The following is a 21005-nucleotide window of genomic DNA, read 5'->3' as shown; positions in this document are numbered from 1 at the left end:
AGAATTATGATCTCAGTCATTTCCTTCAGCTTCAGGAAGTTTGGTTCTTTATTGGCTTCCTTTTCTAAAATGTAAACATGTAAGACATTATTACTGCTGCTACTACTGCATGCACACGCGCGCACGCACAAAGATGATTTGTTCTTGGAGAAATGGCTGCAGACAATCTTATGAGAATATTCTTGGGCGCTAATGAGAAGCTCCAAGGGAGCATCATGGGAATCCCATCAAGTTACATCAAGCCCTAGAGAGAAATAAAGAAATCACGTGCACGCTCCTGATTAGGAGGTGTGTTTAGAATAATGATGAAGGATGGAAGCCAAATGTCTGCTTGGTTTACAGAATGGTCTTTCCCTCAATACGTTTTTTTTTGTGATGATGATAATGATGATGATAATGATGATGATGGGGGGGGACTGATGGGAGCGTTACCTTCCATTCTTACCGCGGGATGACGTCTCTATAGGTGGGGAGGGAGGAGGGGGATGAAGCGCCGGCAGTGAGGTGACAGTTGCACCTCTCACCGTTTCTATGCCTCCCTCCCTCCTCTTCCTCCCCTCCCCTCCTCGTCCTCCCCTCGCCTCACCGCTTCAGTTTCATCCCCGTCACCCCCGGCAGCAGTAGCAGCAGCAGCAGCCTCATCAGCAGCTTAGTCCATCGAGAGCGCGGAGGACAAATAAGCAGCACTCACCTCCGACAGGCGCTTCAACTGGAGGAGGAAGATGGGGAGATGGCGGCCGGCCGAGGCTAAGGAGCACGAAATCAAGCGAGGTCTCCCTTTATGATAAAAGCTCTCCGCACCAGCAGGAATTATTCAAAGAGCAAAAGGTAAGGCGCGGGGATTGTTTCTGTAACACGAATTCTTTTTAAAATTTGAAGTAACGAAAATCAAAAGTATCAGCTACCATTTCTTTTTTTCCCTCTTTAATTTTGCAGGATGGTTGGAAACTGAAAACGCATTTAATATAAAATTAAAGACTTTTGTCACCATGGCCAGATGTCACCCAACTCAAATAAGAACAAATATCATTTTGGACGTGTAAATATTTTCATTTTCGTCCTTTTTTCCGCTCTACAATTTCTGAAATTTCTGAAAAAGTCCCAAAATCCAAAATGAACGCTTAGATGATTGTTGCTAATATATTGAGACAAAATGATTTTTTAAATCGTAATCAAGGGTTAAGTTACATTAATATATATTTCATAATATATATTATATATAATATGTATTTCAGAAAAAGGAGCCATCGCGTATAAGAGAGAGTGTGATGACTGCCTCCTAGTGGGCATAACCCAGAATGCACCGTGACGGATTGACAAATTAAAAATCATTTAATATTCATTTCACAAGGTCTAATAATATAGCATCCCTAAACTTTTAGTTTAAACCTATTTGGCTATTTGCCTATTTATCTTCCATCAGCAATATATTGTTTCTCTTGCCAGTCTAATCTCCCTGTTGCCTTTTGTTTCATTCCCGATGTAAATAATCCCTCAAACTACTGATCTGCACCCAACATTCGACATTTTCACACGGTCTCCGGTTATTTATGCTGGGCAGCTCCATTCATCTCTCGAGTGGCCCACATTCAAGCCCCTGTGTGGTTTCCAGTTATGTAATGTCATCTCCATCACAGTGGATCAGCCTCAGAATGTTTGCCACGTGGCTCATATGAACCATGAGTGGCTTATATTTATATATGTTTATATATATGTACACAGAGGTCTGCTAACACAGGCGTCACATTGGATGAAGGCTCTTAAATTAAATTAAATGCAGTCAATCAATTGTGCACGCCGAGTGTGTCAATATAGGGATGTTTTGTGTGGATGCTGGGAAAGTAGTTATAATCAATCTATGAGACATTTTATGAGTGTCTATGTGTTCATTCCATTTAAGACTACAGTGATTTGTGTCCTTTTTTTAAAGACTCCGCCTTCTGACACAAACATGGATGTTTCGCCCTCCTCGCTCCAGTATGGATCAAAGAAGCGGGTAAAAATCCACCCGGACACGGTGACAGTCAAGTACGCCACCCACTGCCCCCAGCCGGGTGATGAAGGCTACGACGACGCGCCTTCTTTTGAAGATTTCGGCGCCTTCGCGGAGGCCAGCCCGGGGAAGAGGCTGGTGTCGGACAGCAGAGGTGGGAGGACTTTCTTTGGGACCATGGAGACGCAGCCCAAGAGCCCGAACGTGCAAAAAGACAAGGGGGTCGGGGGTCAGCTCGCCAGCTTCGGGGAAGCCAACGTGCTGGCCTCCAGGGTGACCTGGATGGCGTTGTTCGGGGCGGCGGTGGCTCACGGTTGCGTAGCACTCATCACCCGTTTGGCAGCGGACCGCTCCAAAGTGCCCTCCCTGGAGCTGCTCTTCATCCGCTCCGTGATCCAAGTGCTGTCCATCCTGGTGGTCTTCTACTACCACGAAAGTCCCTTCGGCCCTAAGGGCTACCGGTTGCGTCTCTTCTTCTACGGTGTGTGTAACGTCATCTCAATCACCTGCGCCTACACGTCTTTCGCCATCGTACCGCCCAGTAACGGCACCATCATGTGGCGCGCCTCCACCACAGTCTTCAGCGCCATCCTGGCCTTCCTGCTGCTGGATGAGCGGCTGGGCTACGCCGACGTGGTCACGGTGGTGGGCAGCGTGTTCGGTCTGTGCCTGGTCATGGTGCCCAATGTAGCGGATGAGGAGAAGTCCAGGCTGGGGTTTTGGAAGGAGGCATTCGGCTACACGATGACGGTGATGGCCGGCCTGACCGCTGCCCTCTCCATGATCGTCTACCGGGCCATTAAGGAGCGCGTCAGCATGTGGACAGCACTGTTTACCTTTGGCTGGACGGGCACCGTGTGGGGCGCCTCCACCATGTTTGTCATGCAGGAGCCCATCATTCCTCTGGACGCGGAGACCTGGGGATACTTAATTGGAATCTGTATCTGTTCCACCGTGGCGTTCCTGGGAGTCTACTACGCTCTCAACAGGTTCCATCCCGCCTTAGTCAGCACCGTGCAGCACCTGGAGATCGTGGTCGCCATGTTCCTCCAGCTCATCGTCCTGAAAATGATCCCGTCCATCTATGATGTAATTGGAGGTCTGGTCATCATGGTCAGCGTCTTCACCCTGACGGGGTTGAAGCTGTACCGGGTGAGCCGGGCCATTCGGCAGGATTACCAGGAGATCCTGGACTCGCCCATCAAATGAAGTCTTTGCTCTGTGGCTCTGTTTGTTTACGATGTCCTTTGGTTGAATGTCTGGATCTGCATCTGATGATTTTTTTTTCTTTTGTATCGTGGTGTTGTTGGAAGGGTGCTCGTTGTGTAACTGATGTCTTGATATTTGTGCGTGAAAATAAAAGACAAATGTAACATGGTGAACCGCGTCCCCCAGCCCCCGGATGGCACTGCTTTGATGTCAAATCATGTGGAGAGTAATGATGATATGCACTTTTTCGTTCTCAGAATAGGATGCGGTGTATCCCCCCCCAGGGGTCACTCGGCCATTTGTCACACTGTGTAAATGTCAGCCCATAAATCATACATACAAGGAATGAAAGAATAAAAAAAATGGCACCCGTGTTGCATAAACCACCTGGAATTGCAATCTTTTCTTTGGCAAGATGGTGGAATGAGTAAGACATGAAGAAAAACCCTAATATTCATGGGGATAATGACGTATTTTCCTAGTCTATTATGTCCAGGCTTCATCCATCAGGGCTTTATTGTTTCTAACTTATATTTTATATCAGCGTCTGTATATTCTATATCTGTTTACATCAGCCTATCGCCCACAGGCAGGGGTACCGGGCCGCATTAAAGGCCCCGACGACATGTTGGGTTCGGTAGTTTCTGTCTGTGTTTTGGATCCGTGAGACAGAGCCAAATTTCAGGAATGAAATTAAGATGACGGGACATGTCGACACACCAGGGGAGTTTCGCACGCAGCCCAGCAGGTGGCATTCACCATCCATCTCATCCAGCCTTTGCGGCACCATTTCAGCGTATTATTGTCATTCCTGACAGGCCGATGCTGGGGGTGTCGTGAAGGGACTCAGGAGCAGAAGGAGCTGGGAGAGCTGTCACCCGCTGCACACAGATCACATGATAAATTGGTAAATCTGTGACCCTCTGTTGGATGTTTGACATGCTTTTAAAAATAAATAAATAATGAAAAAGACAAAATGGAGATGGAAATAAATCTCGCTGTTTGGATCACATGCTGGGGTCTGAATGATGACGCCCTCATTCAACAGTTACTCGGTAAAAGGCTGAATAATAAAGATTTTTTTATATAGCTTTCCGACGAACAAACAGTTCCTGGGGCGCTCGTCTCGGTTTGAGTACGTCGAAGTCCTGTTTTGAGGTGGGGGTTTTGTGTGCCGAGAGCAGAGACCCATATGTTTGAACAGGAAACAGACTGCATCCTGCAGCGAGCTGCACAACCCTCCAAATCACTCTGCCTCCCACTGCATCGCAGGCGTGTACAAGGTAAACCGACCACAATTTTCCAGGGGGGAGCTGCATAAGATGCAGTGACACAGATTCTAAGTTGGATGCAAACTAGAGCATAAACCCAGGCGAACTTCTGCACGTATTTTATATACACCAAACCTCCACATTTAATGCCTTTATGTGGTAAAAGCAAAACAAGGGCCTACAATTTGTATTATGTAGCCTGATACCAAGAGTAACGATGATTTTGCACTGACGTATACAGGTTGCCACTTCAGTCGAGCTCCGCAGCGCCAATTTTGTCTCTTAAAAGCCTGCCACTGCATATCGCGAGATGTGAATATGAAACAACGACATATCTACCGAAGAACACATCCCTACTCGTAGATTACAGGTTTGCGATCCCCACAAAAGCCCCACCATATGATGGACGCGCACAGGCGCGTAAAACGAGAACAGCTGCAGTGTGATTGATTGAAGCCGCTGCTGCCCAATCAGAATCGAGCCGCTTCCAAGGCGACCAATCGCCCGCGAGTGGGCGGCACCTAGCTCTTGGAGCGGCTCGTGAAACCTCTGTTAGCTAGCCTAGCCTAGCCGCTCCGCCGCTGAGCAATGACATGCGTTTATGCAGACATGCTATTCCAACGGGGCACTGCGTCTGCTCGGCTAGGCTAGCTCGCCCAAGTGGAAAAATTAAATGGCTGCTAGTTAGGATCCTGGATACGGTCTATGCGCATCCCGTCGTAGTCTGTGACGCTCCTTCGCGTTTAATCACCCTCAGAGGCGGTACGAGGACGTGGCTGCAATTGATCCGGTGAGTCGTGGTGCGAACGCTGGAGCTGACGGCGACGGTATCGCCGCACCGACGGTTCTCGCCTGAGCTAGCTTCTCCCTCTCCTTGAATTCACCGTGCCAACTCAAGCGGGCCACGGCTGTCTATACGCGACCGGGGCTCTGTTACACGGCAGGTTAGCACCCCCTCCATCCCCGTGTGTGCACTACAATGACATGTAATTGTTTCGAGCGGTTTTGTGATTTGTCTCGTTTGGAATAACCGAGGGAGGTGTCGGGGGACGCAGCTGGGCTGCTAAAGTCTCTGCTGGAACTCCTGCACAACTCGTGTGTGGATGGGATTTTATTGCCTGCACCGCATTTCCCGAGACCCAAAGTGCTACGGGTTTATATTAAAATGCATGTAGCGGCTTCGTGCGACACGTTTAGCCCATTTAAAGCTGAAGTGTTTGCGCACAGATTGGAGCCGTTACAGTGGAGGCATTCCTTGCCTAATGTTAAACAGTTATTTTAGCTTAATTGGACCAAAATGTCTATTTCAGGATCAATCCCTGCAGCTGTCAGCTATTTATATGGCTCCACGTTGTACCAATAGATGTTTTTAACCTATTGGGTGACTGTGATTCATTGCAGAATAAGTTCGAAAAGATGACCGGACCTTTGTGCGTCGCCGATGAGATCACTGTTGTGTGTTTTTAAGATCTTGGCCACTTCAAACTCCTCTCTGTGTTTCTACTTTCCACAACCAAAGTAAGTCTAAAATGTCACGCTTTGGTAACTCACTGCGCGATAAGGTGACGTCACAGGCGGCGGGCCAAACCCTAACCCCGATGGTGTGGTCTGAAGTGTACATTAAAACAATGAGAGTCATATGACTCAGGTATTTCTGATAGATCTAAATGTGCGTGGTCGTCTGCAGCTGTAACTGATTTTAGGATGTGTGTTTCGGAAAAGGTGTGTGTGTGTGCATTTGTGTGGGTGGGATCTTTTTGCAGCTGCAGTATGATATATTTTTGTGTAATTATTGACACGCTGACAGACTTCTGCACAGCCTTTAATTACTGTAGAGAGGCATTTTCGTCTGGGAACCACAAAAATGGGAACGTTTGCTGCCGACTTTGTTTCGGTTTCAGAATGCCAGAGTTGTAGTGATGCAGACCTTAATGAGATCAAAGCACCCCAGCTTTCGTATTATCACCGTAGAGTCAGAAGAGGAGAGTCGCCAACAGTGAATTTTCCTTTTCAGCAGCTGAAAACCACATTTTTAGGGTTATATGAGAATTGAGAAACCAGGGAGTTTTTGTTACTGTGTCCTGAAATGGCTGTAATCGTGGTCGTTGCTTCAGCTGTATCATTTCCTCATTTACTCTCTGATTTCTTTGAGCGTGCTGAACAGTCTATCAAAGTTGTGTTTACCACCACATCACCTGCTGGTATAAGGAACTGGTCCCTCTTGAACACGCCGACTAAAAAGCCAAATATTAGAAACAGATCGCCAGAGATACGATACCAATTTAAATTTTGGTTTCATTTGTGGCCACATTTGCTGTTGCTTCATATTTAGAGCTGATTGGGAGTTTCAGTGGTATTTTAGAGTCCATCGGGGCTTTCTGTGGGTTTAGGAGGTGTGCAGAAATGGGGATGTGCATCCTCGCAGTTGGCTGTTGTAATGTATGAGAAGCTTCCCAGTCACGGTCTCACTTTCTGTAGTTTTTAAAAAAAAAATGTTTTTTTATAATTTATTGTGTGCATTTACATGAAAACCAAAGTCCTGCTATGGTGCTTGTTGGGGGTCAGGCCCTGGGATTCTGTAAAGCGCCTAGAAACAATTTTGATTGTAACAGACGCTATATAAATAAAGACTGAGTGAATGATTGATTGGTGCAATTACAAACAATGCACATGGACGTGAAAGCGCGACTAAAACTCAGCTGTAGTTGTGTAGTTTGGGTTGTCGGTTAGGGTTAGTGTGGACGGCGATCTGCGCATGTGTTACATTTTGCTGCTGCTTTACGGACGAGTTTAATGACGCTGCTCTTGGTTTAGCTGTTAGCTCTCTGGCTAACTTCTTAAGGGATTGCTGTCGTGTGACGTAGGTCAACCTTTTTGGAGGTGGTTCGAATCCACCCGCAATCCGACTACAGCAAACTGTTTTGTAGACGGAAAGTTGGTGGCATAAATTATTCGCGCCAATGGGATGCGTAGTCTGATTCAGGTGCGCATAGAAACCCACTTACTGACGGAATTTTGGGCCATTGTGGCATCAGCCAGCGATCTGGAATGCCTGCTGTTCTCAGGATGCTTTTTCCACAAGTTCCAACACGCTGCCCTCCCTCCATGTCCCCAGTGACTTGTTGTGACAGCACCCTGGGGCTCAAATTTGTCAGGATGTTCACAGACTAAGAGGACGGCAGTGTATCATTTCAGCTCTTTGACAGGGGCCTTGGTTTCCAAACGATCTTCTGTTATTAATACAGGAGCTCCCAACAGGAAGAAGCGGGGCCTAAAGCACGGCTGCTGATGGCCTGTGACGCCGCCCTTGTTGGACTTTGTAATGGCGAACAAATATATTCCCAGAAAAGCACTTGTCAACACTGTCCACTGACGTCTCGTCTTTTTCCACGTGTTTGGGCCTTTAAGAGGCCTTTTGGCCTTTGTGACAGCTTGCAAATTTGGTGTCGCTTAGATTATGAGAGCAAACCTTCAGCAGACTGTGGTCTATTTCGGGTTTTTCTCAACTGCCGACGACGGTCCCACGGGGGCGAAGAACTAACTGCTTTCACACAGTCGCCAGTCTTCTCCTAGCACTGAAGTCACCGTATTTTTGGATGTCGCTCTCCTAAATGTAGTAAATTACCCAAATCAAAGCAGAGCAGAGATACGGAGATGTGCCGCATGGTTTCATCTGAATCCAGAGGTCAGATTTCATCGCTCCACCATCATCCAGTCGCTCTTGTGTCCACACTTCCTGTCTCACAGCTGGCTGGCCAAGACTCCCATGACCCTTTGCTGTTACGCCGCTGTTTTGTTTTGAGAGAATCTAGGACAGCTGGGACGAGACGCCGTCTCGTGGGATTTACCCGGCTGTAGTTTTGATGGGGAAAGGAAAAAATGAGCACATGCGCGAAGGCATCGGCGCACCCCAGCGCCGTCCGTTAGGTGGAGGAGGCCGGTTCCTGCAGCTGGAATCTTTTGGTTAGACTTGGTGCGAGTTTGAAGAGGAAGCGCAGCAGTGCCAGAGGGCATAAACAGGCATATAGCACATTCCAGAAGCCTGCAGGCTGTGATTTCAGCACGCCGTCACATGGATTAGGTTACTCGGCCTGCCTCTGTGAGCTCATGCTGCTGCCTCGGTACCCTGCACTGGTGTATTCCGCCCGTGTGAACCACAACCTGAAGGTTGCAGGCAAAGCAATAATGCTGAAAGCTGTGCTAAGATTCTTTACAGTCAAAGCCGAGCCACTGGGTGTGCTCTCCGACTGGAGCCAGGCATCGCAGCATTCTGAGCTGCCGCAACAGCTGTACTGAACAGGATGTGGTGAAGTAGTTTAGCTGTTTCATAGTAGCTAGCTGCTACCTGTGTTGCTACACTGTTATGCCAATGTGGTGCACTTGTGCTTTGTGGTTCACAGTTCTTTTATGCTTTTTATTTCTTCCCTTTTGTCGCTGAGCGCTGATGTTCCCTAGTGCGCAGACATCATCGTTGTGACCCCGTGATGCCTTAAATCAACGAAAAGAACTGTTGTCGCGGCAGAGACAGAGGAGGAGGAATTGGACCCATCTCACCTGGTTTAGTGTTTTGGCGTTGGGTATGGCAGTCGCTCGGTCCGGACCTACGTTATTAGCTAATAGCATCTGCTGCCAGATTTTGTTAATCTAACGTTGCGTCTGCGAGATCACGCTGATGTTAACTGCGCCGTGGGATTACCGGTATATAGCGAAGGTGACAGAGATGTGTTTTCTGTTGCGTTTGTGATCATGTGGTCTAGTGTTATAAATGGGAGGGGAGAACGTTAAAAGGAAGAACTGATTCGTCAGCAACTCTGGCAGCCCAGCCCAGGGAGTGAGGAGATTATTGCCTTTGTGTGGGTCAAAGGAGCCACACTCAAGGAAGGTAAATCGCCACATTGTTTGTTTTTCCGTGCCGCTCCCTCTCCCACTGTTCATTAATTCAATTAGAAATGCAAAAGGAGCAGGTGCTAACATGCTACAAGCGAATGCCTCAGCAAACGGCCTAAAAGTACTACTAGGAACCACCCAGATGTCCTATGGGTCACTCTTAAATCCTGTTTTGTGCATGTAGGCTCTTGACATGCCCGTTTCCACCACACATCTATGCTCTACTCAGTTCTAACCTCATTTTTCCCAGTGTATTCTGCCCTTTGCTCCCTGTTTTCCTCCAAGATCAGGTTCAGGGGCCTCTCAAGGTCAGCTGTGGCTGAAACCAGGGCACCGCTGCTTCAAATCAAAACTCCCAGAGCTTTTGATCAATGAAGTCAGTGTCTGGTCTTGAAGTCATTTTTGGGGGAGCAGAGGAGAGGCTCCATCAGGTCCCATGACAGAGCAGCTAAGTACCCGTTGCAGCAGCGCATCGCTCCTTGAAGTCTGGTGCAGCCGGCCCCGCTCAAGGCTGCACGGGTCATAAGACCCGCTGCTGGTGAATGTGCGCATTGTTGAGCACAAACAACTTTTGATTGCCCGTCGCCATCCTACCAAATGTTCATTTTTAAACCGATCAGGAAGCTCGAACTTGTTGCGATAAGCATCGCTTCCAACAACGGAGCTTCGGCGGCCGTGCATATCAAGCGCAGCATTTGCATAGGCGGCGGGCAAAAGACGGAGAAATATCCCAGTGCATTAACGCCCCACGTTCAGTTGGATCTCGTGACAGAGCCAACTGCCGATGCACCGGCCCCCTGCACTTCCTCCCTTAAGTAATCTCTGCCATCTGCCTGGCTGTTCACGTTTGACGCGTGACACAATAGACAATCGCTGGACTGTTCCAGAGAGGAAATCTTACCGTCTGTAAGTTTATGAAGAATGTGGATACTGGGATATTTTGTACCCCCCTGGCAGCAGTCGGTGCTGAAAGAGAAGAATAGACATTTGGATCTGTTATTTGTTAGTTCACCAGTACAATTGTGGTGGTGGAGCTGAAGGGGGGGGCATGTCTGACAAGACTAAACTATTGAAGCGCTGTCTGGGGTTTGTGCAGGGGGGGTGTATCTGGTTACAGGGTTCATGTTCTCATATTCACACCACCTTCCAAACAGAACAAGAAGAGACACAATGATGTTTCTGAGTTTTCTGAGAATTCATTTTTTATATATTTTTCTTTTTTAAAGTTAGTTGGTATTTCTCTGCACCTTTTCTTCCTTGTGCTCTTATGTGGAACCTTGCAGCAGCAATGCGCAGGTATCTTGTTCCAGTTTCTAAATTTAATCTTCAGATGTAATTTCCAGTCCCCATTTCCTCTGAAGCTGTGTCTCAGAAGAAGCTATTTAAAGGTTTGACATTTTTACTTGGAAATTGGAATTTAAAAAAAAAGAAAATTCAGATACAAAGAATAGATGTTAAAAAGGAGTGCACAAAATCTGTGCCTGAGTGTCGTCGCTACTCAAATAATTATAATCTGGGTTAATTGTTATTGATGAATCCATTTTATACAAGCACCATAATGCTGGCGCGTGTGTGTGTGTTCAATGTTCTGCTTTTACTCCCTGCAGGCGATGGGTGTGTGTGTACGCTCCTCTGAGCTCTGCTCTCGCTCCCATCGGCCGTTTTGGGCATGTCGGACGTATTTCTGCCAAAGCAGTGAGCGGCAGCGCGTCCTGGCTATATGCTAACGTTTCAGACGTTTCATATGCTAACGTCATGCTCGCCGAGCACAAACAGCAAAATCTCGCATTATTCCACCTACATTCCCAGCAATATTTTTTTTAACTCCAAATTGCCCTGAGTTTAACCCCCCCCCCCCCCCCCCCCCATTAGATCACTTTAAAACATTCACGCCTAACCGTCTGATGTTTATCTTGATTTATTTCCTCTTCAGCAGAGTTCATCATGACGGAGGAGGTGATCGTCATCGCCAAGTTCGACTACATGGCCCAGCAGGACCAGGAGCTGGACATCAAGAAGAACGAGCGCCTCTGGCTCCTCGATGACTCTAAGTCCTGGTGGAGGGTTCGAAACGCCACCAACAAGACCGGCTTTGTGCCGTCCAACTACGTAGAGAGGAAAAACAGCGCCAGGAAGGCTTCTATCGTCAAGAACCTCAAGGACACACTTGGTAAACAAAAATCTTATTAATTGTGTTTTATGAAGCAGCATCACATCAATCTTACGGTCTTTCTTCTTTACACTTGGGCGCTGCTTACTTGGCAAACTCTGTGCTGTATGTTACTTCCTGTTTGCTGTGGCTTCTGGTGTACGATATAAACCACAACAGGACGATGAGGCGAGGCTCTGATTGGTGACTACTTAAAAGTGAAACATGACTGTCAGATTTCTCTAGAAGCCCAGCGTCTCTGTGCAGGTCTCCCTCTCTCCATTTACCTTGAAGAGCTCGAAGAAGTTTGTTGATCTTAATTTTTATGACGACGTATTTTAGACAGTGGAGATATTAGTGCAGAGCCGAGTCGGTTCAGCTTGGTGGTGGATTATTTCCTCCTCTGCCGTACATGGCTCTGTTGCTGTCTGCTCTGTCAACACAACAGGAATATTTCTGGGCACTGTCATCTGCCGTTACTATCTTCCAGCCTACTGAAACTGTATACATAAGCCTTGGCTGTTGTTTTCAAGCCTTCGTTCCAGCCTGACTCGGTTTTTTAGCACTGTGGCCACTTCAGCAGCCCTGACCTGCTGTTTATTTAGGCAGTTTCAACACCTCAGTCAGCCTTATCGTCCTGTATTTGATGTGGTCTGAAGAGGGCTCCCCAAGCGAGGAAGACCTTCTCAGACCACAGAAAGAACGGGGGATATTCTGGTTAATGCTTAACGAAGGGCGTCCTCGTTTACTGGCGGTCACTTGCCTGTTTGTGCAAAGCGTTTTATCAGTGGGACACGTGGACTCTTACTTCCTGTTCGCTGTGCGGCGTTTTATTGTTTACAAATGCTGACACAGGAAGCCGCCTCCATGTTATATGCCCCAACGTATCTCTTTTGCTGTGCCACTTAAACTGTGATCCCTCTGCGTTTATTCTTTAATTGGCAGGATCATTTTCTTGCATGTTATATTTTTGCCTCTTTTTTGAGGTCAGGTGTTGTCATGCAGAACAGCTGGGAGCCTCTCAGCAGCTTCCTGCCTGTCACGAACGCCATTTATTAGATAACGTCAGGTGAACAGCTGCGCCATATGCCCCCATCCCCCCATCCCCATCCCTACACACACACACACACACACACACACACCACACACACACACACACACACACACACACACACACACACACACACAAAGACAGCAAATATAATGATTCCAGTGATTGGAAAAGAGGCCTCAGGATTCCACTGTTTTGTCGCTGTGTGACCTTCTCATCTTCTGGTGAAGAGACAAGTTTTTTTTCTTGCCTTGAGTATCGGTGGCTGGTCTGGACGGCCATTGTGAGTCCTGATACTTTGCAATGAGGTCGGTGTCGGCCCATTATTGATGCCTGGTATCACTGCTGGCTATTGGAAAGTGTGTATCTTAAACCTTTTTCTGCGGTAATGGCGCCTGTGTGTGGAGGCACACGATGAAAGAATATGTATGAGCCATCAGAAGACAGCCGGTTCTCTGTTTGAAGACTTTTCCTGGATTTGTAGTGAAGTTACGAGCGTCTGCAAAGAAAAGGAAACTGCAGTGACGTGACTCAGCTCTAACTTCACCGCAGATTTCTTCTGTGTGCCTGGTGCTGCTTTAGAAGCCCTTCCTGCTGCAGAATGCTGCTAGAACAGCTTCGCTTTCCCTTTATCTCCCTCCTTTCATCTTTTCTCTCTCTCTCTAGCCGAAGCTTCGATCTCCCCTCTCCCCCCTACCTTCCTCCCTTCTTCCCCTCTCCATGAGGCCATTGCTGCTCTGCCTTCCAGTGCTGCAAGAGTGGCCTCTCCACGGTCCGCTCCCATTGGCTGAGACCGATCACATGGCCTCAGAGTGGGCCGCCCTCCTCCACTCTCTAGCCAGCGCTCAGGGTGTTCACAAGGAATAACTCCACAGCCGCAGTGGGAGAAGAGCGCGGGGCCGGGAAAGAGAGGGAGAGACGGCGAGCCCACAATGGACATGGCTAACCTATTCAAGCATTTCTTTCGTGAGTTTTACTCCCGTGAACTCATTTGGAAGCTCTTTATTTACACTCTTGGCTATCTTGAGTAGTGTGTAAGGGGTTTGTCTGAAGTTTGGGCCGTTTTGAAGCAGTTGTCTTGTCAGGCTGGTTTTTTCCTTTCCTTTTTTTTTCCTCCTTTGGTTTCTAGCTGGGCTAAATGAAAGCAGCGGGGATTTCTGTGCTAACATGTTTAGCGGGCAGGGCAGGGGTGTCTGCGTGGTACTGGGTGGATATACATTCTGAAGAGGCTTCTGCTGAGCTGAAGCCTGTAATTGCCTCAGCAGGCCCTCTTTTCTTTTTCTTTTCAGCACAAACAACAACCCTGCTTCACTTTTCTCGAGTTTGTCTCAACAAGTGGGCTGAAACTCGGAGGATTACATTAGCACTCTCGCAGACCCCCTCCCTCCACCCCTGTTGAGTATCTCGAGCAGAGTATGTTTCCTTTTACGCTGTCCCGAGGGCGAGCTCGTCCGGGGAAGGTCCCCTTCCTCACAGCCAGCGAGGAGCTGCAGTCGGAGGGACGCGGGGCACTCGTGTAGAACACTGTGGTCATTGTGCGTAGGGGAGGAAGGGGTCTTTGCTGATTGATGAGACCCCGGCTACCATCTCCTGCACCTCTGCTGGTTATCAGAGGAATGCTCCGGGGGCCGAGGATTGTTAACAGTGTTGTAATCTCACTTCGTCGCTGTTGAGCGGTGTCTCGTGTCACGGCCCCTCATCCGGTCCGGAGCGTATAAAGAGCCGCCGAGAGCACGAGATATGTGCTAGCAAACCTTTTACTTATGTAAACCCAGAGCCGTCGCGCTCCTCTGTCTCCCTCTCGATCCCCTCCCTTGGCTTTCCTGTTTCTCAGCCTCCCCAGCAAACGGAAACTCTAATTTGAGCCACATTTCTCCCTGAGCTTTGGACAGCATGTAAGAGAGGAAGTGAGAAATTAGAAGGAAGTGTGATCATTGTGTTTGCAGCACTCGCTGTCTGTGCCTTTGCTCCTCCACTTTTATCTGCATTGTTCTCTGTCCACCCATCCCACCCGGAGACTATCATTAGTTATAGTTTGGTGAAAGAGAATATTTCTCCCGTGTTTGGTTTTCCTGTTGTTTTCTGCCTTTAAAGGATTGCTCGGGAGGAAGTGAGCAGCGGTCTGGATTTAATGAAGCCTTCAGCATCGTAAACACTTTAGAAAACAATATCCATAGTGCATCTTCATAGTGCAGCGACTCTCTTGAATGATTGCACCATTGTTTATCAGCGTAGGGAAGGATTCGCTTGCTCGTAGTTGCACAACCAATTTCAGCGGTCGGCTTTTTAAAGCTCTTATATGGTTTTCTGATCTTAAAGCTCGTCTAAGCCTCCGGCCCCTGGCGTGGCGGCACTGTGATTTTTCAGCCTTATTTACCTCTAACATGCATTTGCGACCTGTTAAACGTCTGGGTTTTCCCTTACAGTTTATAACTTGTAGGTTTTTTTGAATTATTGGATGAAAAAAACTTTAGAATCCCAAAACTTTGGCTGTCATGATACATTTCTACCACTCTTAGATGTTGTTTTGTGTCCCAAAAAAGCGGGGAAATTACATTTTAATGACTTGACCGTAGAGCTGAGCGGCCGGTTCAGAGCGAATAAAAGATCCAACACCTCACCTCTGTTCTGCTGACCCAATTATTGAGGAAAAATGGGTCAAGTGGGGGGGGGAAAGACATTGCTGGCTGACCATAAAGATAAAACTGCTGAAACGGGCGTTTGGGAGCGAGGTAGAAACGATAGCTGATATATTTTGGAATTCATCACAGTCAGCCTGGAATCTTCCTGGCTTCTGAACCTCAGACTGCTTCAGTTAAGAGGGCGGCGCGTTTTCTCTCGCAGCCATCAGTCAGTCCCGTCAGCAGCTCGATTTGATGACGTACTCTTAAGAAGTCGCCCAGAAAGTCCCCGCCAAAGATTGGTCTCTCGTCCCTCCGTGTCTTCTCCTTTTAGCTAGTTTGACTCATCGCTGTGGTGTCAGTATGTTCGTGTCCCAGCCCTTATGCTAGGCCATATGGCTTATGGGTGGCGCGTCGCATCACACGTCTGCTCGAAGGCAAGTGACACATTGTTGTCAGGCACAGAATTACTATGGATACACAGAAAAAGTGCTTTGAGGCAGCCTCCAGCCGGACCAGTGATGTCATCGCTGCTGCTACGTAGCAATTAGCCCGTCTGACTTTAGTTGTCATCTGCTTTTGGGTTTGTTTGTGTGATCATTTCGACGTCCCGGACATTAGGTTCCACACAACTGCGGGGATGTTCAGGCCCATCAGACAGCCTGACGCGGGGAGTTGTCATCCAGAGGAAGAGTCCTGGAATGGAGGGAAGCCGAGAGGTCGAGAGGGCCCGGGCAGACAATAGATGAATGGCTGCAGCAGGGAAGCCAGAGTTGGAAAACAAACCTTATTCCTGCCTGTTTTTGGCAGCCAAAATGGCTGCGCGGGCGCTCTCTGCTTCTGCAGCCTCCTTCGTGGGCAACAGTGAAGGTTGAGGGGGGTTCTCGACATGTTGCTTCACAGCTATTTTGTCAAGTTTCCTCCCTCTGCATCCGTCTCACAGGAAGACCCACAACACAAACACACAACACCAGTTTTTCATCCTTCAACGTTTAGCACCTGATCGAACGAGGCCAGGGAGCAGGATATTTGCATTCTATCTTTCGAACTCGGCATCAGTAAACCGACCTATCTGGCGTCGCTCCACCTTCAAACATATGTTCTCACATATATGGGTGCTCTAACAGACAGCTGACACCTTTAACGGGACCGTCTCACCTCCCTGAAGAAATGAAATATCAAGCCGTCAGTCTCGGCCGGATCTCGAGAGATATTTATGCAGGGCTGACCTTTGACCCATTGTTTGGTGAGAATTAGGTCAGCAGCAGTGCACAGAAACACCGTGGGGATTTCAGGTGCACGGCTGTTTACCTAGTTTCAACATGGGTTTTTCAGCACCGACCAAGTTCTTCCTGCTATATTTAGAACAACCACGGCTGGTTCAATCTTTTCATTTGGCTCGTCTGGCTTTGATCTTTCCACACCTCTCAGAAGTAAAGGCGGCCTTCGCGCTCAGACATCAGCCTTTAACAGCCCGTCTGCAGCCTCTAGTTACCTACGCCGTGCGACTAATAACAGGCTCTACCTGGAAGCAATTTGCCGTTTGACTCTCGGCACTGCCGTGAAATTTGTCTGCGCTCTCTGAGTCACACACGCGTTTGGGTCACGGCTTGGATGCCCGAATCGGCACCGTTTCTGGCCCGGTAAAGGAACGCGCGCAGCCCTGCAGGCTACGCTCGGCCTCGGTGTAATTCCACCTCGCCGACTTTGGGTCGTGCAAGCAAACGGCTCGCTGTGATCAGAAACCGCCGCTTCGCTTCGGTATCGGCCCGTCCGGTGCGTGCCAGAACCGTCGGTACGCTCCTTCCCGGCTCCTGTGTCCGCTGGAAGTGACCTGTTTCACTTCTCCTCGCACACATCTTTTTTTTTAAACCACGTTGGCTTTGGGTTTTTTTGTTTCCTCAGCACCCAAGTCTAATCCCCAGGAATGTATTTGGATTTAGCCTGTGGGGGGTTTAGTGCACCGTAATGTGGAAAATGACTGATTTTTAGCCCTACATACCCTCCCTTCCTGTATTTCAGCACAACCACTAATGCTCATAATCGCTGCCTAGTATTTGTCTGGGTGCCCCCCCCCCCTTCCCTCAAATTTCAGCGGTTTATTTTTAAGGCAGCGTGTGTCGCTGTGTAGATGTTGTGTATCTGTTAAAACTTGTTGGACGTGAACAGAAGGATGTTGAGACCTGTTCCCAGGGACTGTTGTTTTGAGAGACTGTAAACACAGTTTCGCTACTGTAGCTACCCCGAAACGATTCCGAGCGAATTCACCTTGACCTTTGACCTCCCCTCGCTTGACTTGTCGTGTTCTGTACTTTTTTTTTGCCGCAGGGATCGGAAAGGTGAAGAGCAGGAAGGGAGGGATGAGAGACACGGCCTCAAACGCAGACACGGCGGACATGTACGCGGACAACGGCGAGCGGCTGTACGACCTCAACCTGCCCGCCTACGTCAAGTTCAGCTACGCGGCCGAGCGGGAGGACGAGCTCTCCCTCGTGAAGGCACGCGCGTGGTGGTGATGGAGAAGTGCAGCGACGGCTGGTGGCGCGGCAGCTACAACGGACGCTCGGGCTGGTTTCCGTCCAACTACGTGACGGAGGACGTGGACGGGACAGCGGGGGGCGGGGGCACGGGAGGACTAGGAGACCAGACCGGATCGCTGACGGAGAAGTTGGCGGCGGTGGTGAACAGCACCGCCAATGGGAACCGGGTGCTGCACACGGTGCAGGCGCTCTACCCGTTCGGCTCCGACAACGCCGAGGAGCTGAACTTCGAGAAGGGCGACGTGATGGAGGTGGTGGAGAAGCCCGAGAACGACCCAGAGTGGTGGAAGTGTCGCAAAGCGGATGGACAGCTGGGCTTGGTGCCCAAAAACTATGTCACGGTGCTGGACTCCGTCTCCCACAAACAGGCGGGGGGGTCCGCCGGGCCGCCGACGCCCGACTGCGACTACATCTCGCCCTCAGGCAGCGGGCGCTTCGCAGGGAAGGAGTGGTACTACGGGAAGGTGACGCGCCACCAGGCGGAGGTGGCCCTCAACCAGAGGGGCGTGGAGGGGGACTTCCTCATCCGGGACAGCGAGTCATCGGTGGGTAACGAGCCCTGTCGCATCCATCAGCATTATTCTTGTCTCTTTAATAACCCCTTCTGCCTGTCGCCCCCCCCTCTCCTTCCACAGCCACACGACTTCTCCATCTCGCTGAAGGCGCAGAGCAAGAACAAGCATTTCAAAGTGCAGCTGAAGGAGAACCTTTACTGCATCGGACAGCGCAAGTTCCACTCCATGGAGGAGCTAGTTGAACACTACAAAAAGGCCCCCATTTTCACCAGCGAGCAGGGAGACAAACTGTACCTGATCAAGGCCCTGGCTGCTTCCTGATCCCCCCCCCCCCTCTTCTGTCTGAACACAAAGGCATGCACACTCACATGCATCCTAACTGCATATACCGATCTATATATTCGTACACGTACAGATACTTAAGCCAGGACACACTAACATTTAAACTCCCCGCCCGAGAGCTCGAAGCACCACGGAGACTTCAGTGCCTGAATAGCGAGCATTCCAAGAGGAGGTGTGGAGAGCGCTCGGAGAGGCGTGGACGAATAACGTGGGAGATGTAAAAGAAAAAAAAGAGAGAGACTCTGGACTCCTGAGAGCTGACTACAGACCTCTTGGTCACCCCTTTTAAATTATCCAGATGTGCTAGGTCGTAGGCGACGCCATGTATTTCCACCTTTATCTATTAGAGTTGCATTTAGTTCCATTTTGTTGATAATATATAATCTTTTTAACAGTTTCTTTTTAAAATGTGATTATTTTTTTTAACTGTCCATTTCAGAGTCCAGCCCTTAAAGGTCAGGAGGTCATGTCATTGCATTATTTTATTTTTTTTAATTGTCTGTCTTAATCTTTTTTTCTTTTTTTTTTTGGCAGTTGTGGACTCGCCTGTCCGCAGTTTTTTTTTTTTTTTTTTTTGCGTATCATGAATAAAAAAAAAAAAGTGACCAAAATATATTTATTGCTAAAAGTCTTTACGCATATCGGTTGTGGTCACGCCTTTCACCGCATCACGCAACGGGGGAGGGGGAAGGGGCGATTGGGTGGGTGGGGGGTGGGGGGGGGGGGGGGTCTCCCAGGTGTGGGTGAACGAGTCACGAAGCATTGTGAGGAAACTTCCTCCCGGTCTTGCCAAAGGGGACATTTCGCCTGCAGAGAGGTGGGGGGAGGCAGCGGGGGTGGGCGGATGTTAACTTTCAAACAGTCTTCTCAGAGCTGGGAGAGGGGGGGGGGGGGTTGCAGCGATGATGTCACCGCGCCTGAGTCAGTAATCAGTGGAGGAGTTAAAGGTCAGCCAGAGGTGCCGCTGCTGCACGGTTTTAAAAACTAACATGGCTGAAATGCATCAGGTCTGGATGCATCAGGTCAGGGCAAGTCTGTCTGGTCACGATGCCCCCCCCCCCTCCCCCGGGACCACGACGGCAGCTGTCCCAGTCAGAATAGATCGAGACGCTTTTGGTGGCGCGAAGGACGTCTGAGACTGAAGGGTGCAATCAGAGCTGCTCAGGGAGGAGGAGGAGGAGGAGGATGGTCGCAATGATGAGTCCTCCAGCTGTGGCCTGAGAGGAGGGGGAAGTGTGGGGGTAGAGGGACGATGGAAAAATGAACTTTGAAGAGAGAAAGTGGGGGAGAGAGGAGTGCTGGACTCGCTCAGATGTGTGGAGGCAACAGCGGCGCCTTCCTCCTGTATTTCGTCCTTTTGGTCGACCATGTCGTTAATTGTGCCCGCGTCTGTTGGTGCCATTTTGAATTATTTTTCTTGATGTGAAAAGTGTTTGTCTACAGCTCCTGTGTGTGTGTGTGTGTGTGTGTGTGTGTGTGTGTGTGTGAGAGATGTCTCCAGACTTCCTGTCCTGCAGCCTCACGGCATCAAATATCCGTTTTGAAGGATCTGAGATATGAAATGTGCCTTGGGAGTGTGTTTATACCCGTTCCCTCTGCTCCCATCACCTCCATGTGCTGTCTGGCTGAACTTTGCATGTGGCTCCGATGACTTTGGGTGGCTGTTTCCTCCCCCGAGCGCTCGTTTTCTTTTGACCCGGGCTGGCAACCTCTTCCATTTGTGATGCACACGGCGCCCGTCAGATGATCTCTGTACATCAGAAGTGACCTTATCGTTGCTGAATTTCATCAAATTTAGCTTGTTGAATGTCTCCATGTTGGGTAGCAGAAGCGTAATCCAGCAGGTGTGACCTAGTCATGACCTGGACCTCATGTTAACCTGTCAAAGAATCATTTCAAATGTCCATGAGACCCTTGTGTTAGAAGACCCTCAGTTTTTAGCCATCTGAGTATGTGAAATACATCAATAGTCAACTATAAAGGATGTCTTCAGTGTACGTGCATGGTTGTGAACCAGGATCTTCCGAGGCCGTATGTTGAGCCTGGCAGCTGGACAGAAATAATCCATGTGTGGGATTATCATGCTACGGCTGCAGCTGGAACACCTTCACCCCTGACTCAGCAAGACCACCCCCACTGGTGCTTCTGTGTTGCATTCTAGACTTCTCTTGTTTCACTGGATGGGAGTGAAGAAACGCAGGTCCATGCTGTGCATCGAGAAGACAGTGCTGTGAAGTGATGTCCTGATCTTAATACTGTTTTTAACGGAGGGGAGGTTTGTCAACAGGTGTAATTATTTACAAGAGTTTATTCGTGTTCTAAAGATGTAATAAACTATTTAAAAATGCCTGATGCGTTTGCTTTTAAGGAGACCTTCCACTGGGAGTTGTTTTTGCGTGGCAAGTGCGCCACCCGGTGGACAGTCGT

The 21005-nt window shown here is 49.0% G+C and overlaps 2 protein-coding genes across 2 annotated transcripts; both read left to right on the top strand.

Moving 5' to 3' along the window:
• The first annotated feature begins 556 nt into the window (after window positions 1–556).
• slc35g2b (solute carrier family 35 member G2b) lies at window positions 557–3588 on the top strand. Its single transcript, XM_057013406.1, has 2 exons — window positions 557–828; window positions 1931–3588. Exon 2 carries the CDS (start codon window positions 1952–1954, stop codon window positions 3200–3202), a length of 1251 nt encoding a protein of 416 aa, XP_056869386.1. The 5' UTR covers window positions 557–828; window positions 1931–1951; the 3' UTR covers window positions 3203–3588.
• Window positions 3589–5396: 1808 nt separating this feature from the next.
• nck1b (NCK adaptor protein 1b) lies at window positions 5397–20925 on the top strand. The gene is given in 5 exon segments (XM_057013445.1): window positions 5397–5417; window positions 11297–11530; window positions 17510–17674; window positions 17677–18266; window positions 18357–20925. Coding segments are annotated over 4 exon segments (1182 nt in total). The 5' UTR covers window positions 5397–5417; window positions 11297–11304; the 3' UTR covers window positions 18558–20925.
• The last annotated feature ends 80 nt before the right edge of the window (window positions 20926–21005 follow it).

This window comes from Takifugu flavidus, chromosome 17 (genome assembly GCF_003711565.1).
Source record: "Takifugu flavidus isolate HTHZ2018 chromosome 17, ASM371156v2, whole genome shotgun sequence".
NCBI lineage: Eukaryota > Metazoa > Chordata > Actinopteri > Tetraodontiformes > Tetraodontidae > Takifugu > Takifugu flavidus.
Note: the sequence above shows the minus strand (reverse complement) of the source record. Positions and strands in the feature narration are given on the sequence as shown.